The sequence below is a fragment of the Taurulus bubalis genome, assembly GCF_910589615.1.
Source record: "Taurulus bubalis genome assembly, chromosome: 3".
In the NCBI taxonomy this organism is placed as follows: Eukaryota; Metazoa; Chordata; class Actinopteri; order Perciformes; family Cottidae; genus Taurulus; species Taurulus bubalis.
This window is the reverse complement of record NC_136591.1, coordinates 35,211,830-35,229,412: the sequence shown is the minus strand read 5'-3', so window position 1 is coordinate 35,229,412 and position 17,583 is coordinate 35,211,830. Positions and strand designations below refer to the sequence as shown.

At 44.2% G+C, this 17,583-nt stretch overlaps 1 protein-coding gene across 3 annotated transcripts in view; it reads right to left on the bottom strand.

The window, feature by feature from the left end:
* Window positions 1–3,098: 3,098 nt before the first annotated feature.
* The window catches only part of cdk19 (cyclin dependent kinase 19), a gene marked incomplete at both ends in the record, with an annotated part of 39,853 nt that continues 25,368 nt past the window's right edge, over window positions 3,099–17,583 (bottom strand). Inside the window, 9 exons of one of the 3 annotated variants that reach the window (XM_079214899.1) lie at window positions 3,099–3,224; window positions 5,338–5,583; window positions 7,423–7,501; window positions 7,643–7,740; window positions 8,504–8,576; window positions 8,667–8,736; window positions 9,288–9,431; window positions 10,815–10,946; window positions 11,778–11,835. In XM_079214899.1, coding sequence (XP_079071025.1) covers window positions 3,099–3,224; window positions 5,338–5,583; window positions 7,423–7,501; window positions 7,643–7,740; window positions 8,504–8,576; window positions 8,667–8,736; window positions 9,288–9,431; window positions 10,815–10,946; window positions 11,778–11,835 — 1,026 coding nt within the window. The remainder of the gene's footprint in view (window positions 3,225–5,337; window positions 5,584–7,422; window positions 7,502–7,642; window positions 7,741–8,503; window positions 8,577–8,666; window positions 8,737–9,287; window positions 9,432–10,814; window positions 10,947–11,777; window positions 11,836–17,583) is intronic. The other 2 variants (XM_079214900.1, XM_079214901.1) reach the window with 2 other exon arrangements.

Sequence of the window (17,583 nt, the reverse complement as noted above, 5' to 3'; positions counted from 1 at the left end):
GCAGAGGACAGTTAAGAAAACATCTGTATTATCCATAGACACATGGAAATAATAAATGATTGTATACTATCTATATATATATGCATTATTTTACAATAGTTTTATTTAGAATACATTTTAAAAAGCTGTGGAAAAAGAGGACAGAAGTGAGCGTTGTCCCGGACTAAGTTTTACACAACACACCCATCAAAATATGATAAAACCTGTCAACTGCAAAAACCTAAGCATCCTCAGTGAAAGCTTTAGTCTGGCATTTTATTAGAATGTATTTTTTTTGCATAGGAGTTGTTCGACAGTAACTTGTCTCCCACCGGAGCCGTCCCCACTGCGACTCAGTTTGACTTTGGATACACACACCAAGGGGAGGAGAACACCGTTGAATAGCTGCTGGTTTTGATCCTCCATCATGTAGACCGCCTCCCCCTGGATCTGCCTACAACTACAGCGACACGCGCTGAGAAGACCTACCAAGCGGGTTTAATGTCGACATCATTTCACCTAAAGTCTCTGCTCTTATCCAGCAGCAGGAAGTTGTTTTCAGTGAAATAAAAACCGCCAAGCCAACTCGTTGGATATCCCAACTCAAATACCACGGCTTGGTCGGTCCCCGCTTGGCGTCATGACATCGACGCACCGAGGCATCCGGCTTTCAACTAAATGTAAACCCCTCCACGTCATTAAGAGACAACTGACACAGTATCAGTGTGCGGGAAGGGTGGTTGGATGAGTTGAACAAACACGGGACTTTCACCCAGGAGACCGCTATCCATGTCCCGCGTGAAAACATCCTGAACTAACGCCAGTTACATAACAAACATGTGTATTTATGACATAAAGCATAATCTTTTTTTACTATTAGCGTCAGTAAATCTAAAAACTAAGCAAACCTACGTTGAGACTTTATTTTGAAAAGGGAGCATGCACGAGTGGAAACTGACACGTCCAAACCTAGAACGTCTTACTTTGAAGCGTAGAGCCACTGACCAAGCGTAGGTATTTCACGAGTTGAGAGTGAGAAACTAGATAGTTTAAACAACAAGCTATCTAGCTGCTATAGAGTCAGATATTCATATTGAAGAGTTGGAGACCAAAGCAGAGCTAAATGGAGAGTGAAATATGAAATACGACTCCATGTCCAATAGCTGTGAAAACATGTCCTTATTTGCTAATACAATAAATAAAGTGAAACCAGAACGTCTGGGTTCTGTTCATTTGAAAACTTATGCAAATAACTAATAATGCAGCCATGCAACATAACCTTACACACCAAAATAGGTTTGGTTGTATTTGTTATCTTAAATAAACAGATTTGTTACTTATAGGATAGAAATCTAGTTAGGATGACATCCGTTCTCTAACGCGCAGCTAACGCGCAGCTAACGCGCGGCTAACGCGCGGCTAACGGGCGGCTAACGGGCGGCTAACGGGCGGCTAACGGGCGGCTAATGCGCTGCTAACGTGCTGCTAATGCGCTGCTAACGTGCTTCTAATGCGCTGCTAACGCTGCTAATGCGCTGCTATTGCGCTGCTAATGCGCTGCTAACGCTGTTAATGCGCTGCTAACGCTGTTAGAGGTGAGTTAAAGAACTAATGCAGCTTTAAATGTGGGTAAAATATACAAGATCCAGTCTGTATATGTATTTGTCAACTAACTTTTTTTTTTTATAAATCTTCAATTTGTGCAATAAACATTATTTTTGGGATGCAACATTTTTTGGGGGAATGGAACCCGCAACATGGACTGTAGTCAGCTGACTGCTGTGCAGAAGGACCCAGTGAGGTCAGCAGGGCCCACTGAGGAGTCACTAGAGATTTGAGACACATCTTAATACCAAGGCATGAAATAGTAATCGGTGTTGTCTCACTGAGAGGAAAGCAGGAAGCTGCTTTCAGCATCAGGGAGACGTGACTGAAATTCTGGACACAATAATAATATTAATATTATTTTCAGTTTTATAATACAACACCCAATGTCTTGTATGTTCTGGTGAACTTTGTATAATTGCAGTTTCACAAAGAAAAAAGATCGAGTTCTCTTTTCAGCCACAAGGTGCCAGTGCTTCCTCATCTTACTGCGGGCCACAAGTCTGCCAAATACAGCCTGTTATAATAGTTTGATGCTATTTGAATGCTCTGAAAGCTGGATAGAGGACCTTTTCTCTATTCTAAGGTTCTTTTTAAAAAAAACAGTTAGCTGCCCTGTCGTTAAAATGCTCACGTTCGTGTTCAAAAATCCTTGAAACCTTGAAAGTGTGGAGGGTCCACGGAAAGATGGTTGTCAGAGCAAAGTGTCCACCGGCAGCTCCCGGACAAGAAAAACTGTCCAAAACTGCCGGCCACAAACGAGAGGAGTCCAACCTCCATAAAAAAAATAAAAAGAAAGGCTGCTGTCGTCAAAGCAAAGCGAAGATCGGCCTTTCAAATCTTATCTAGGTAGCGGAGTGATGCAGAATATGCAGAACTGAGAGCTGTAAAAAGACCACCTATTTCCCTTACTTTCCCTCTATCTAGATAAAGAGAGGTCTAAATATAGAACCCCTATAATAAGAAGATTGAGTTAAATTGCGCATTTATTATTTCCCTGCAATTGCATCAGCTAAAGTGCTGATTTTCTTTTTCTGTGTAGAAACATGTGACCGTGTTCTTTTGTTCAAAAGGACATTGTTAGCTCAAACTCTTTTGATTATCTAAGGTAAATATTACACTAGAGGCGACAGTAAAGGGCTCTTTCTCCTCTGTTATTATTTACAATGTCATATATCGAGGTAAACTGAGCAAATACGTGAGGGCGGGAAAAAAGAGAAAGTAAAATAGAAAAAAGGTGCTATATAATGTACATATATGAACACAGCTGCGATTCTTCCTGGTGGGGAACGGTGTGTTTGTAAGTGCCATGGTTCTGAGTCTGTGTGTCCATCTTACATTATATTCACCAGCCCTGTCCTCGTCTGGGAAAGAGGTCACAGGTGAGGGAAGGCCCGAAAGTTAGAATGATGTAGTGCACAGAGGGAGGTCCGACCCGGGATGGGTCTGCTGAGGTTGATGAAGGCCTGGAGGAGGAGCTGACTCCCCTGCTGGTTCAGGAGTGACGTGGAGCCTCAGTAACGGTGGGTCTGGTGGGAGTACTGGGAGCTCTGCTGGGACGACGACGAGTATCCCATGGTGCCCTGGGTCTGAGTGGAACCTTTGACGCTGCTTTGGTAACCGAGGCGGGAGCCAGAGTGCTGACGGAGAGACAAAAAAGAGGAAACACGGCAGTGAGCAACTATGCAAAATATATTTTTATATTTACGCAACCACACAACATGTTGTGAAATTAATATTCCCTTTACTTAAAGCTTGGCGGAAACCTCCAGTTCACTACCAAGTGAAGCCAATGCGGAAGTGTCTTAAACTTGCATTCTCCCTACTGACCATCAGGGGGCAACTCCTCTGGCTGCAAGAAGAAGTCAGATTGTATAGAAGTCTATGAGAAAATGACTCTACTTCTCTCTTGATTTATACATTATACATTATACATTTATACATTATAAAAAGGTTATAATATATTACAACTATGGTAACAGAGTGACCAGTAACTATGAAGAATTATGATTAGGACTTGACCTCATCCATCATTATAAAATGCTTTTTAATCCGTCGTGATTATTGTTATAAAGCACTATGAAAGTGCTTATAACTACAATGATACAGTACTGGAAGCAGATTACTAGTGTGTGTTATAATGCATTACAGACATGGGCAAAAGAGCGTTTTCTTTTTTTACCGGGAAAGAGAAGCTGCACATCTGAAATCAGTCGAGTCACAGGATAACAGGAAGCTGGGACCCCGGCTGAACTCACGATAAGTCTGCACCAGCCAGCCCTGGTCACAGTGTGCTACGCTGCCTCTATTCAGGAGGATGATTGGAGAGTGATGCGTGGTGGTGGTGGCGGTGGGAGGGGGTGGACTGTGGTACAAGGGATCAATGAGCGGGGGAAAGTAGGACGCCGTCAGACGGCTAACGAACCTCCCGGTGTGCTGAGGCCTGAGCAGCTGTCTCACACGCAGCCTCAGCCGCTGCTATATATATACACCTCTATCTGGTGATGTGTACTTTACGGCTGATAGCGTCGCCCTCGTGTGGCCTCGCCAACACGGCACACTTCCAGAGACGGCGAGGAGAGGTTATACCAGCGACCTCTATCCCACTGTGCTGTGTGCAGTTGCACTCATTTCATCACCCTCGCTCCCTCACTTAGAAATCTCCCGTGAGCGAGAGCCAACGACAGCAGAGCGGAGTTGGAAACAGAAGGTTGTGGCCACAGCGAGTCACTATCAGCTGTCAGCGGGACGATGTGGAATGTCCTTATCAGCAAGCTGTTGTTGTCTGGTGTGTCTGTGTCTTCCTCACAGCTGCCCAACACACACACACACACACACACACACACACACACACACACACACACACACACGCATGCACTCAGACTCACAAGAAAGGAAAGTAAAAGTTCTCTACTGTCATTATCGGTTAATCAAGGATTTTTCTGATGAAACGTAAATGCATTTGAATTTATCCTGTGGGTAAAATAATGGGATGGTTTAGTCAATTAAAAATCCAATATGTCATCAATGTGATGACGGCGCCTTTTGGTTTGTGGAATGCTGGAGGTTTGCATTCTCACATTTGTTTTTTGTTTTTTTGTCAGTAGAGCCCAACAAAAATGTTCCAAATAATTTTCATGAAGTGAGAACACACTGTGAAAGGGTTAAAGCTGTAAGACGAAAACACGGACAAGTCCCGGTCCGGACAACGGCGTGGTAGCGACCTGTCAATCACAAGGTAGCCCCGCCCTAAAGCATACCTTTGACTCTAAATGGAGCATAATTTACTAAATACACATCTTGCTGTATTGAAGAAGACTTGAAACTAGAGATTGAGACATAAACTCACGTTCACAATGTTTACTGAGGGAATACATCAAGAGAGAAGTAGAGTCATTTTCTCATAGACTTCTATACAATCAGAGGAGTCGCCCCCTGCTGGCAGGTTTAAGACACTTGTGCATTTTTGTAGTTCTGAAGTTGTATTTTATTTTCTTAATATCTGTACTCTGTTAAATGATCTGATAATCTAAAAGTCCAATTTTGCCATACATAGTACAAAAATGGTAATAAAACCCTGATGTGTTTTTTATCGTTTCAGGACAACAATAGAGCCCTGCGGCACAGAGGAAGAAAATATATCTGGATTTGATACACACAAAATACTTAGTGGATACATTCATTGTTGGTCTGGGTCTTTTTAGGGGATTTTATTAGCCAATGACTTCCTTCTGGAGAATAAATCCCACAAACCTGGTACTCCGACTGTAGCACCCCAGTGCCTGAGGCGGCCCCAGAGGGTCCGATCCGAGGCTTCTTGTTGGGGGGGCCCTGGTCCTGGCCGTGTTGTAAACCCCTGCCGGCGGTGGCCCCCGTCGCTCCAGCGGCGCCGTTGGTTTGGGCCGAGCTCTGCTGGGAGGGGGCCTGCTGGGTTGCCGTCTGCTGCTGGTTCTGGGCTTGAGTCTGACCCGTCGTCTGCTGGTGCTGCTGGGTCTGGGTCTGAGAACGGGACACACGGGGACACCGATAAAAACATTTTTTAAAAGCGTAGCAAAATTGATGAAGAGCCTGGCTGTCGGGAATGGGTGAGAGGAAATCCGATAAATGAAGCGTGTGTGAAATCAGTTTATTTCCTTGCTTGTAATAGTCTTGTTCTACTGTCGGCTCGCTCCAGTTTGATCTGTCGGCCTTGCGTTGCTGCTTTGCGACTGAGATGACTGTAACGCGATCTAACTTATTATTATTTAACATCACTATCTAACTATAAAGCAAGGAATCTCTACCCGTGTCTCCTTTCCATATCTCGATAGCCGCTCGTTCGTTCTACTTCACACTTGGCGGGTGCATCACTGGGGACCTAAGGGTCGAATCTGGTGCAATTTGAACAGACGATGCCTTCAATATGAATAAATAAATTGAATAAATAAGCAGACTTTGCAGTCCGGCTCGTTTACCTGCAGCTCACTTTGGCTGCTGGATGCATTGCATGCTAACGCTACATGAATTCTGGATTGACAAACTTTTCTTCACTTCCCAGGAGACAACGGATAGCCGACGGCAACAGTGCTACTCTGCGTACTTACTATAGTAACATAATCACTGATAGGACACACACAAACACACACACACACACACACACAACAGTTCGTGACTCGGTTCAAAACCACCTGTTTGCGTGTAGAAAGGAACAGTGACGGTTCCCATCATCTGCTGATGAGCGTGTTGCTGATAGTCATGGCCGTCTTTTACCCACATTTTTTCACGCTGTCAAAAGAAGCCAGCTGACGGGGTCACGCTGCAGAATGCGTTGCCCGGAGATGTTTTTTGGGGGGGAATCTGCCCTTTAAACTCTCCATGTGATTAAAACCATGAGAGGAAAAATACGCTCTCGCTCCAATCGCCTGCAATGCAATCTACTTGTCTCAAATAGTCAACTCTCTACCAACGTGGTCTTTATAAGAAAAGTGGCTAACTATCCAAAATGAGGTGGTAGATTTTGGAAAACGATAACGTCATTCAAGGGATTAATGCGGATGTCTTGGAGTGGGGTTGTAAGAGGGGCTCCAGTGTGTTTCCCCACAGTAGATGGTACACAGTCTGGAGAAGCAGACAGGAGTGGCAAAAGCGTATTTTAGAACCATAAGAGAAAGAAATGTATCACTTAAAGTGTACGCTGCATTTTCTATATTTTCACCGGTTTACCGTGCCAAAGTTCTCAACAGGGAACTGTAGCCATGGTATTCATCCATGCTCTCAAAAACCAGACTCCACCGGAAAAAAACATGAACTTCGCCTCGTAGAACGCGGTAGTTGCTAGTTGCTCAATATAGTGTGCCCTTGTATTGAGATTTTTAGTGGGCCTTTTTAGGTGTCTAAAATATGTTTATATGTATACCTCATACAACCCCATTTAAAAGCTGTTTATATAGCTCTTCACATGGGTAGACATTGCTATCAGTGTTAACTATTTAGCATGTTTTTTTTAGCGTATCGTGTCTGCTTGTCGCGTGTTTGATTTTTAATATGAAAAGTAACGGTGACCAGGATGAAAAGTAACTGTAGTAACCAATCACTTTGCTTCTCGTCCCCGCCTGTATAGATTCAGGATCACTTACAGTCACGTTTGAAAACTATGTGTCTCCAGCAATGAGGGTTGATTTGAAAATGGGCCCGCCATCGCAACCAAATATTCTTCGCGGCCGCAGTATAAAAAACAACAATCTGCCGCAATGTGTCCCGAGTGTGGAAGCCAGTTGGAAGTAATGACGTGAAACTGGCAGGGTTTCAGTGACAGTATGGTTTCTGTGTCATCTGTTTTCGGCCGAGCTGGATAATTACCTTTTCTGTTTTCTCCTCGGGCTCGTCTTCGTTTAGAAACTCTCGTTTTGGGTACGGGATCTGACACCCGGCAAACACACTAGAGGCAATCGCAGAGAACGTTCATGTTACCACTCTGATTCCTGACTTCCTCATACTGTGGGCCTTTAAAAAAAAAAAAAATGTTTGTCTTGAATCAAGGCAAAAGAAAAGCCTCTAGTTAAAGTTTGCTACGGCTCACTCAGTGGTTGGTAACGGGTCCTCCAGGAAGTACGGGTCCTGCAACGCCTGCTCTGATGTGATTCTTTTGGTGGGGTCCATGGTGAGGAGTTTCTGGAGCTGAAGGCAGAGAACAATAGTTCAGCGTCTTCTTAATTCACAGTGTCGTCAGGAACTACTCGGACATGTTCTGCATTGTTTTGGTTCAATCAAAGGAGTGTCACTCACATCGGCCATTTAAAGTCCCAGTGACGGGAAGTTAGAGCGTCTTTAGCTTGACGCGAAAACGAAACATTTGAGCGGTGGACGGATACAAGGGGGATATCAAACAAAATCCTTTGCATTTGATTGGACTGCTAAAAAGTGGGCGGGCTTTCACTGTAGCGGGATATGGAGCTGCAAAGGACTGTGTCTCCACACACACACCTCCCTTTTTGTTTTAAAGGTTGCAGATTGATTAATGGAAGGATGTCATTATATTACTAGTTTAAATCGGTCGGTACTAAGCATGTCTTTTATTTCTGTAAAACAAAACATGGCATTTTGTTTTGCAGGGAGAAAAGATGAGTGGATATTGATATACAAATACAAAGAATTGTTTTGCCATATATTGTTTACCAGGATGTGATCTAAAAAGATTTTTTATTTCATCTCGATTTCAAGCGGCACTCCCAAACTGCGTTGCTAATCCCCGCAACGCCTGATTTGGCAAGAATGCAGCCCTGGGCGAAACAGATCTGTTAACAAGATTTCTACACGTTTGTTAACCCTGTTAACTTTGACACGTCCCTCAATCATACCTCATGGTTGTTATTCATAACGCAATGCGACACAATAAGCAAAGTTTCAAAGGACCAAACAAGATTTCTCTATGTGTGCTTACCAACAGAAACACCTTGCTGTCGGGTTTGACTTTGTGCTTCTCCATGTATTTGATTAAGCTGCTGTTTGCATACCTGTTGGATGAGAAACACAACGATAAATAAAAGTATTTCCTATTTTGTTTGTCGGTCTACGAGTTTCAAATCGTCGCAGCATCGGCTCACGTTGTCCTCCTGAAGTCTTTCTGCAGTGTTGGGTACTCCGGCATCTTCCTGATGTCTTCCCAGTCCTTATCTGTGAAATACAAAACTTTATAAACTATATCTACAAGACTTCTTTTGGAGATCGCTGCTCTTCACTGCACTTTTTTTCATATACAGTGTGTGTGTGTGAAACCAAACTACGCTTGTGTTAGGACCCTGTGCTTGATTTGCTGGTGCTGAGAGACAGCTAATGATGCCTGAGTCTAAACTGTGAGGAACCATGTCACTCTGTGTGTAGAGGTCACAGAATATTTGTATCGCTATCCATTGCTGTCAGACAGCTCATTAAATTAAATAAATCAAAGACCCGCCCTTTAAAGATACATTGTGGAGTTTTAGGCCGCTAAAGGAGCGATGTTTGCAACTGCTTTGCAAGTGTTTTGCAAGTGAGGAACTGTACTCAACATGTTTGTTAGACCTCTCAGATCCACACAGATATACACACATTGAATCTTAACTTCAAAGAATCTCCGCAGGGTCCCTTTAAGTAAACACTCAACATAATTGTCAGGCTCTTAATGCACTTGACATTTATGTAGCAGTTGTAAAACATATCGGTGAAAAAAAAAACAGTGTGACGACCTGCGGGGAATCCCATGACGCTGAATATCCGGTCCAACTGGTCGTGATGGAAGGGATTACTGGTTTTGATGTCTTCCTGGCGACAGTGGAAGATGGGCTCGGACGTGAGCAGCTCCGCAAAGATGCAGCCGATTGCCCAAATATCTGTTGCATGTAGACACACACACACACACACACACACACACACACACACACACACACACACACACACACACACACACACACACACAGATGCCATTTAGTCTGAGTGATCTTGAGGTACATTAGCTACAGTGTATAGTCTTCCTGGAATAAATCAAAGATACGTTTTTTTATGTTTAAGCTCATTTACCGTTTTATTAGCGACATGCACAAGAGGTCAGAGCAGATCTTAATAAATTTATTTTTCTACTGTTTCACTGCAACATTATTTTTACTGTTTTCCTCCCCAGGTGAGAAAAATATTTATTTACATTGGACATAAAACGATACACTGTAATTGGATTTAGGGCTGCAACTAACGATTATTTTAATAATCAATTAATCCGTTGATAATTTTTCAGTCGTTCCCAAAGTCGGGAACTACAGGTGGGTCGCAGGACTTTTTTATTTAGGGAAGCCAAATTAATTTGCAGAATTTCTTCCATTCTCTTATACATTTACATCTGCAGTACACATTTGAGCCACAAGAGGGAGCGGAGCCTGAATGTTCTGATAATCCTACTTATGTTGTAGTAGTCGTGAACATATGTATATATTTTCAATAACACACGCATTAAACAAAGTTGTGATTTATGGAATGTATACATAAGGCCTGTTGTGACTTCGGTTGTTTATAGAGCTGGAAAAAAAGTTTTTTGTTCAACACTAACTCTAGATGTTCAGACTGAGAAGACTACAATAGAATAAAGTTCATTTAGGTCTAAAAATAACAAAAAAATGAAGACAAAATAAGTCTCCCATTCATTGTCTATGGAGCAGCACTAGACTGTACTCTTGTTGACATTTACAAGTATGAGAATTACTTCTCTAGTTTCAGGCTTTGGGAGCGAGTAGCTCATTTTCACAGATATTGACTGAACCTTTCCTCGACGGTGGAGATGACACATTGTCATTCTTAATTCTTAAAGTCATTCAGAGAAGGAGTTAGACGATAAAGATCGACACCACTCTCATATCTGAAGGCGGTGACGATCTTCTCGTCTAACTCTGGAAAGCAAGACGCGTTCTGTTGTGGAAAACGTGGGGCAATTGCTTTTTATACCAGACGGTCGGATATAAAAAGAAGTGTCAACTTCATTAATCACAAACACACACGCGCACACACGGTGTTGTCTTGTGTTCCAGGAATGACAAATATAGACGTGTAGACACACTTGCTAAGTACCGATGAGGACTATAGATCACATGTGCAGGCCTGAAGGAATGTGTGTTCCTTTTTGGGGGTGGGGGGCGACACGCGCTACAACTCTTGTTGTGCTGCTGAGACGGCAACCTTAAACGGATCTTTCACATTTTTCTCTTTGCACATGTGGCCCCCGGACTCACCGATAGCTTTGGTGTAGTGCCGGGCCCCCAGCAGCAGCTCGGGGGCCCTGTACCAGAACGTCACCACCACGGGGTCGAGGTCCGCCAACGGCTTGAGGGGGGAGTTGAAGAGTCTGGCGAAACCCATGTCGGCTGCGGGAGGAGTGCGGGGAGAAGGCGGAGGTCGTTAGCGACAACGGAGACATGGCGGAGGGGCCCCGGGGCCCCAGATACTGACCTGCTGATACTGAATCACTCAAGAGAACACAAACACCATCAAAGCATGAAAACACAGACGACAGTTAAAGCTGACAGCGAGAAAAGTAGTTAAATGAACAGCCTTTTTCTCTTCACCTTTGTCCGCTTGACCCGATCTGTCTGTCATCCCCCCCTCTCCTTCTCTTTAATTTAAGCAATAAAACGCACTTGAAAAATGGCTTTAATTCTTTGATCCTCAATACGAGTCCTTCGCTTGCAGCAGTTTTGATAAATACAGGCCTTGTTTTTAGGAATGGGTACTTGTCTACCAGGAAGTCACAGCTCACAACTCACAGCTGAGCTGCCATAATAGCCATGTTGAGAAAAACCTTTTTTATTAAAGTCAAAAATAATAAAGCCAGTATTCCAGTAACAACACATCCTACTAGTGCAGCAGCTAAAACATTTAAAATATAAGTTAAATATAATAGTGTGAGAGCCTATAATAGCACTGAAACAATACCTCAGTGTGCGCGAGGTGTATAAATAGACACTCTTTGCGTTGCAGCATTACCCTTCAACAGTCCCCTGGCCAGCCGGCTTACGCAATAGCTCTGGTCTGAGCTCCCCGCCGACCTCTGAGCCAGGAGGTTAAACACTGCAGCCACAGGATGCTCTAGCAGGTCAGCAGCCCCACTGGATCCACTGTCACCCAGCGATTTGCCGGTGCGTCTCTAACTGGCACGGCTCCGGTAAATCTGAGCAGTTCACGGAAATGTTGCTTACCAATTTTAACTCTTCCTCGCTCGGGACCTTCCCCCATCACCAGGATGTTCGCAGGTTTCTGCAGCGGAGAAGAGAAGTATTAGCTGCTGGTGCAGAACACAAACCGCTATGGCGCTCTCTCACATTCACACGTTCTCACACTGTGCTATGCAATGCATGTGGGAGTAAAAACGAAACAAATACAGTACAGACGGTTCAAACAGTTTAAAAAGTCCAAACTGTTTGGACTAGCTGAATGCTAGTTGCTGCAGCTGACTGAAGTGGTTTTCTGGTGGCAGAGAGGACGAAATTGAAAAATACAAGTCACTGGTGTGCGATTTATCGAACGATCTGTGTATGTATTTGTTGGATTTTGTTCCACAAAGTCAGGAAAGGCAAGTCTGATGTTGCCTCACACGCAAGAGAAGGATCCCAGTCTCCCACTCAGTGAGGCCTTACATTTAGTTGACACATTATTGATTCGACGCTGGAGTCAGATCGATAATCGGTATCGGCCAAAACAAAAAACACCCAAGTATCGGTATTGGGATGAAAAAAGTTGGGATTGGCCGCATTCCTAAATTGAACCAAACAAACTCACAGAGATGTAAGTTCAACGTGATTGACAAGACCTCCGGGCGGCTCTACGTTGGCCCATGTGCTCATCCTGCGCACACAACGCAACATTAGCAATGCTTAGTGCAATATCAGCTTCAGCGCCCACCAGAGAATGTTTGTGTTTTTTGTGTACCAAGTATCAAACAAAGACACACAGTTGCTGCGCATTGAATCAGAGACTCGACCGTCCCAACGCGAACCCTCTGGCTCGGCGAACTTCAGATCTGCCTGGCAAACACGTCCCGTTGCCATGGAACCCGCGGCAATAATGAGGTCTATTATTTGTGTCCACGACACGACACTCTGCGAACGGCAAACACAAAGGCAGACGACTCTTGAGAGGCCCGAGGCGTTCCTCTTTCATATTCTAAACAGGCCGAACTGAATTAATGCGCCATATCGGCTGTTTGATAAAACAATAAACAAGTTATTAGCGCTCAAATGTCCAATAAAGGGCTGAGTGAGTGTCAGTGCCTCTTCAAAATGAGCATGCAGCATGACAGCTGAGGGAGGCAAGCAATTTATTGTTATTGCTGCTTTTTACTTGGAAAAATGCACCAAATTGTGCTTCGCGCCCCAAAGTTGAGTCTTCCTTTTGAATTCATCCGGCAAAAATCAATCAGTTCCAGATGGTTTCATAAATGGTTCAGAAGCCAGGAGGGAATAAACTCCATCCCCCTAAGAAATGCTCAACTCAATCCTCAGGGACGTGGCCCGCTTTTACATTTTTGCTCCCACAAAACAGGGCCAGTCCAGGAGCCACAGGCGCACTTACACAACAGTTTGGGCAAGTTGATGAACAGGCAGGCGGGGCCAGAAGTGACCGCTGGTCCACTTTGAGTGTCACAATAAACCCCTGTGCGCTGCTCAGGCAGCGGTGCACTCGCTTTCCCTCATGCCACGTCTCCTGCATGCTTTCTGAACCCCGTCCAAAAGGATCACGCCGACTTGTGTTGCTGCGGCAAGGCGCTGCCCTTGTTTACATCTAACATAAATACATAAAGACAATGACAAATTGTTGTTTGAAACGATCGCTGCTCGCTTCGGTTTTGAAACGTTCACGTGTCTTAAACCCGAATTCTCAGGTAAAGTCATTTTCTCATAGACTTCTATACAGAATGACTACTTCTCACTTGATTTATTCCCTCATTGTAAACATGAGTTAATGGTTTTCAATCTCTAGTTTCAAGTCTTCTTCAATACAGCATGATGTTCATTTAGTAAATGATGGGTCAGACCAGAGACGTCTACGGCTTCTCTGCGTCACTCCTCCACAGTCCAAATATGGTCATTTTTTATTCACTAGTTGCAAAAAAAAGAAGAGGGCAACGCCTAAAATGCCGAACTTGAGGCTTCGTTCTTGGTTCAAACCAACTCTGAAGTGTTTACCTGTTTGGTTCGGGTCATTCGCCTTCAGTGGTAACTTTGCTAAAGGCGTACTTGTCACCTGAAGTTGGGAAATGGAAATCGGGTTTCCTTGTGTGAAACAAAAACCTGCACATATGCACGAATGTTGGTGGAAACGGTGTATAAATGACTAATGTGGACAACGGTCAATGGACGCCCACTAAAAGTGCTTGTTTCTGCTAGAAGTGTCCAAAAGCATTGTGGAAAGGAATAAAACCTTTTTCTTTACCTTTCGTTGGATCCTGTCGGTTTGTTATTGTGTCATGTGACTTGTTACTCCTATCGGTTATGAGTCAGTGTAACATTGATGCAGATTACAACTAAAAGGCATCAAGATTATTTAATAAAAAGTGATAAACGCCCTAATGACCTTGGTTATAAGGGACTAAGAAGGGACATACAGTCAAAAGATGACGGTTGGTAGACATGATTCTCCTTGGAATGATGTTCGACAGTAATTTCACTTGGAATAACATTCTCTCTCAATACAAATAAAATAAAAACAATAATGGCCACAAGGCCTAAAAAGTACAATGCTCATTGTTCATTTGAATCATTGAGGGTAGAGACGTGTTAATTGCATTCTGAACATCCAAAATGTACTGATGCATCACCACAGTGTTGTTGCTGTGCACAGACCATCAGCCCTGAAAACAGCAGCATCAGCATCCGTTCCTATGCTGCTGCAGTGTGGCTGTATGGGACTGGCAGGCATACAGTACTGTATGTATACAGTACTGTACAGCACGGTAAACATAGTTTAGTCTGGATTTACCGCAACCACGCCCCCTTCCCGGCAGAGATTTGTTGGCACAGTCCGCAGAGAAGCTTTCTGCTTTGGCCGGCACAGCTGCTAAGTCAGCATCTTGACTCAGCGAGCCATGCAGGGCGGTGGGCTTGGCACACTCGCTAGAGGCTGTTACATAAGCGCCCTGGGGGTGGGTGGCGGTGGGAAGGAAGGAAAGGAGCGGAGGAGTGGCGGGGCGAGCGGGGGGATGGGAGAGCTATGCAGTGGTGCAATGCAAAGCACATGCTTGGTACCTGCAGCGCAGAGACGGCTGCACACCAGCGCGAACACGCGGTTACGTAACAGCAGGAGCGGTGGAGCCACGGGAGGATGAGCTGGTCGGGGCACCTCTACCCACAGCTCAGACCGACGGCAGCAGATTACATTTCTGGCTTCATGCTCCTCCTCTCGCATGTATTAACAATGTTACTTCGAGGCCAGATGTTTGGCTCTCATGGATAAACTGAAATGAAAGCAATACGAGGCCTTGGGGAACATTTCCATGAAGCAGCAGTGAGCTCGCTATGAATGTCGATTTGATAACGCTCTTCCACCCACAGAGAGAGAGAGAGAGAGAGAGAGAGAGAGAGAGAGAGAGCTGACAAAGAGCCAGGCACCTGCACAGAGATGATTATCCGACCGACGACGAAAAGCAAAAAAAGGACCAGTTGCAGAATTTAGGGAGCTCTTTGGACACAATGGCAGGAAGCCCTGGCAGTGAGACAGCTAAATAACGGCACCAACCGCGATAAGTCAAATCAGAGTCAGATAAGAGTCTGACAATGGAGAATTCCATCTGCATGCGAGGAAAATAATTATAAGCGGGCAGGAAGAGTTGGTGCTCAGATTAGATGTGTTGTGACCTTCAGGGAGCAAAACAACCGCACTGCTCCTGTGGGAGAGTTTGTGTTGTTGTGAAGGAGAGGGGGCTTCCCACTCGTAATACTCTGCAGCACTGAGGCGCTATTAACTTGGGAGCTCAATTACAGGGGCATTTCACCCTTTGAGGGTACTTCGAGAGTCACACGGATTCTTTTTGGGAGCGGGTTGTTCTTTTGTGCAGTATTTGCACCATCATGAAACAAAAAGCCAAGGAATCGAATTGTAGATTCCCCGGTTTTTTGTGTCATTATCGTTGAAGATAAAAAATACTCCAAACACCATTTACAGTGTTCTGCATGTTGTCCGATTTCATGTCAGAACGTTGACCCTTTGACAGTGAGTTTCCAGTTCACAACAAAGTTTTGGTCGCCTAACAGTTGAGTTGTACTTAGCGCTACCCTCTTGTGTCACTTCTGGTTCCATAAAAAAGAAAACAGGATGGCGAATGTCAAAACCCAAGATGCTGATGGCTAAAAACCACGGTGGCGACAGTCGAAAACCAAGATGGCGCCGGACAAAAACTAATTATTGTTCAGCCTTCTGTTGTACTCCAAACTCTTATGTCTCTTCTGGTTCCAGAATAAAACAGGATGGCAATGGACAAAAACAAAGATGGCGACAAATAATAACCAAGATGGTGGCAGTCATAAACTAAGATGGTGACGGCTGAAATACCAAACTTGGGGCAACTAATGTAAAACGCCCGTCTGGAGGGATAATGATTTGAGATCAACTTGTGCAACATCTATAACGTGTGTGTGACCCTGGTCATTTACTGGACTAAAAAGTATATATTGGACAGATTCTGGAAATGACTCGATTGACTCACCATCCAAAACTGAGTCAGCACATTTTTATTCAACACAATGCCATTTCAGTTCGACAATAGCCTCCTTGGCGCCGCTGTACAGACACAGCTTTTAATGCCTGCAGAGATCTCTCTGGATCACTGGAGTGTGAAAGCCCACTCCCTGATCCCTGCAGGTTTATGTAATGTGATGTCCAGCCACCACACGATCACCGAGGATTGCCAGGGATTACATAAGAGTGGACAGCCTTATTCAAGATAGAGCCCCCGTAGATGAACCTGAACCGTGTGACTGCTTTCTGACTTTTGAAAAAAAGTGTATTCTGAGAAATCAACCGTCGTCTCATCTACTTTTCAGTCGGACCGTGTCAGTTCAAGACTTTCATTCTCCCATGAGAATTATCTGGAAATAGCCTCCCTCCGGATCATCTGACATCAAAAGCACTGAGCGTGGTAATTAAATTAAAGTTTTGCCACATAATCTGATGTGTTTGGTTGATTATACTTTTTCCTCCGTGAGCAGAGGCACAAATGTTCCTCGCTGGGAGTGACAGATGCAGGGAGAGATAAGAGCTAGGGAGCCACACACACACACACACACACACACACACACACACACACACACACACACACACACACACACACACACACACACACACACACACACACACACAGATGGGTTGTGGGAGTTTTACAGAACACAGTCAGATATGAGAGAGAATGGAAATGGCTCCAGCTCTGTTTGCTTTTGAACCTCACATGAGATGGTTCTGCAGCATGAAGTCACGCTAGTTTAGTTCTGACCTGGCCCACATTGATATGAAAGACAATAACATCTTACAGGAGAACTCCACTGATCTTACACATTAATGTCTGTTTTCAGGCGTTGGGTAGTTACTGCATATGTGAACAAGTAGATCAAAGACTTTTAGTGTCTCAAGAGGTCGCTGACTCAAGTGTCAGGACATTCATTAGACTTCTCACAGCTACCTCAGCTCCTGGCTACATTAGCCGCTACGAGCACAACGCACCTGAATCATGCTTTCAGCTGCTACTAGCATAACACACCTGAATAATGCTTTTAGGTGCTACAAGCTTAAAACACCTTAATCATGCACTTAGCTGCTACTAGCTTAACACACCTGAATCATGTTATTAGCTGCTACTAGCATAACATACCTGAATCATGCTATTAGCTGCTACTAGCAAAACACACCTGAATAAAGCTTTTAGGTGCTACTAGCTTAAAACACTTGAATCATGCGCTTAGCTGCTACTAGCTTAACACAATTGAATCATGTTATTAGCTGCTACTAGCTTAACAC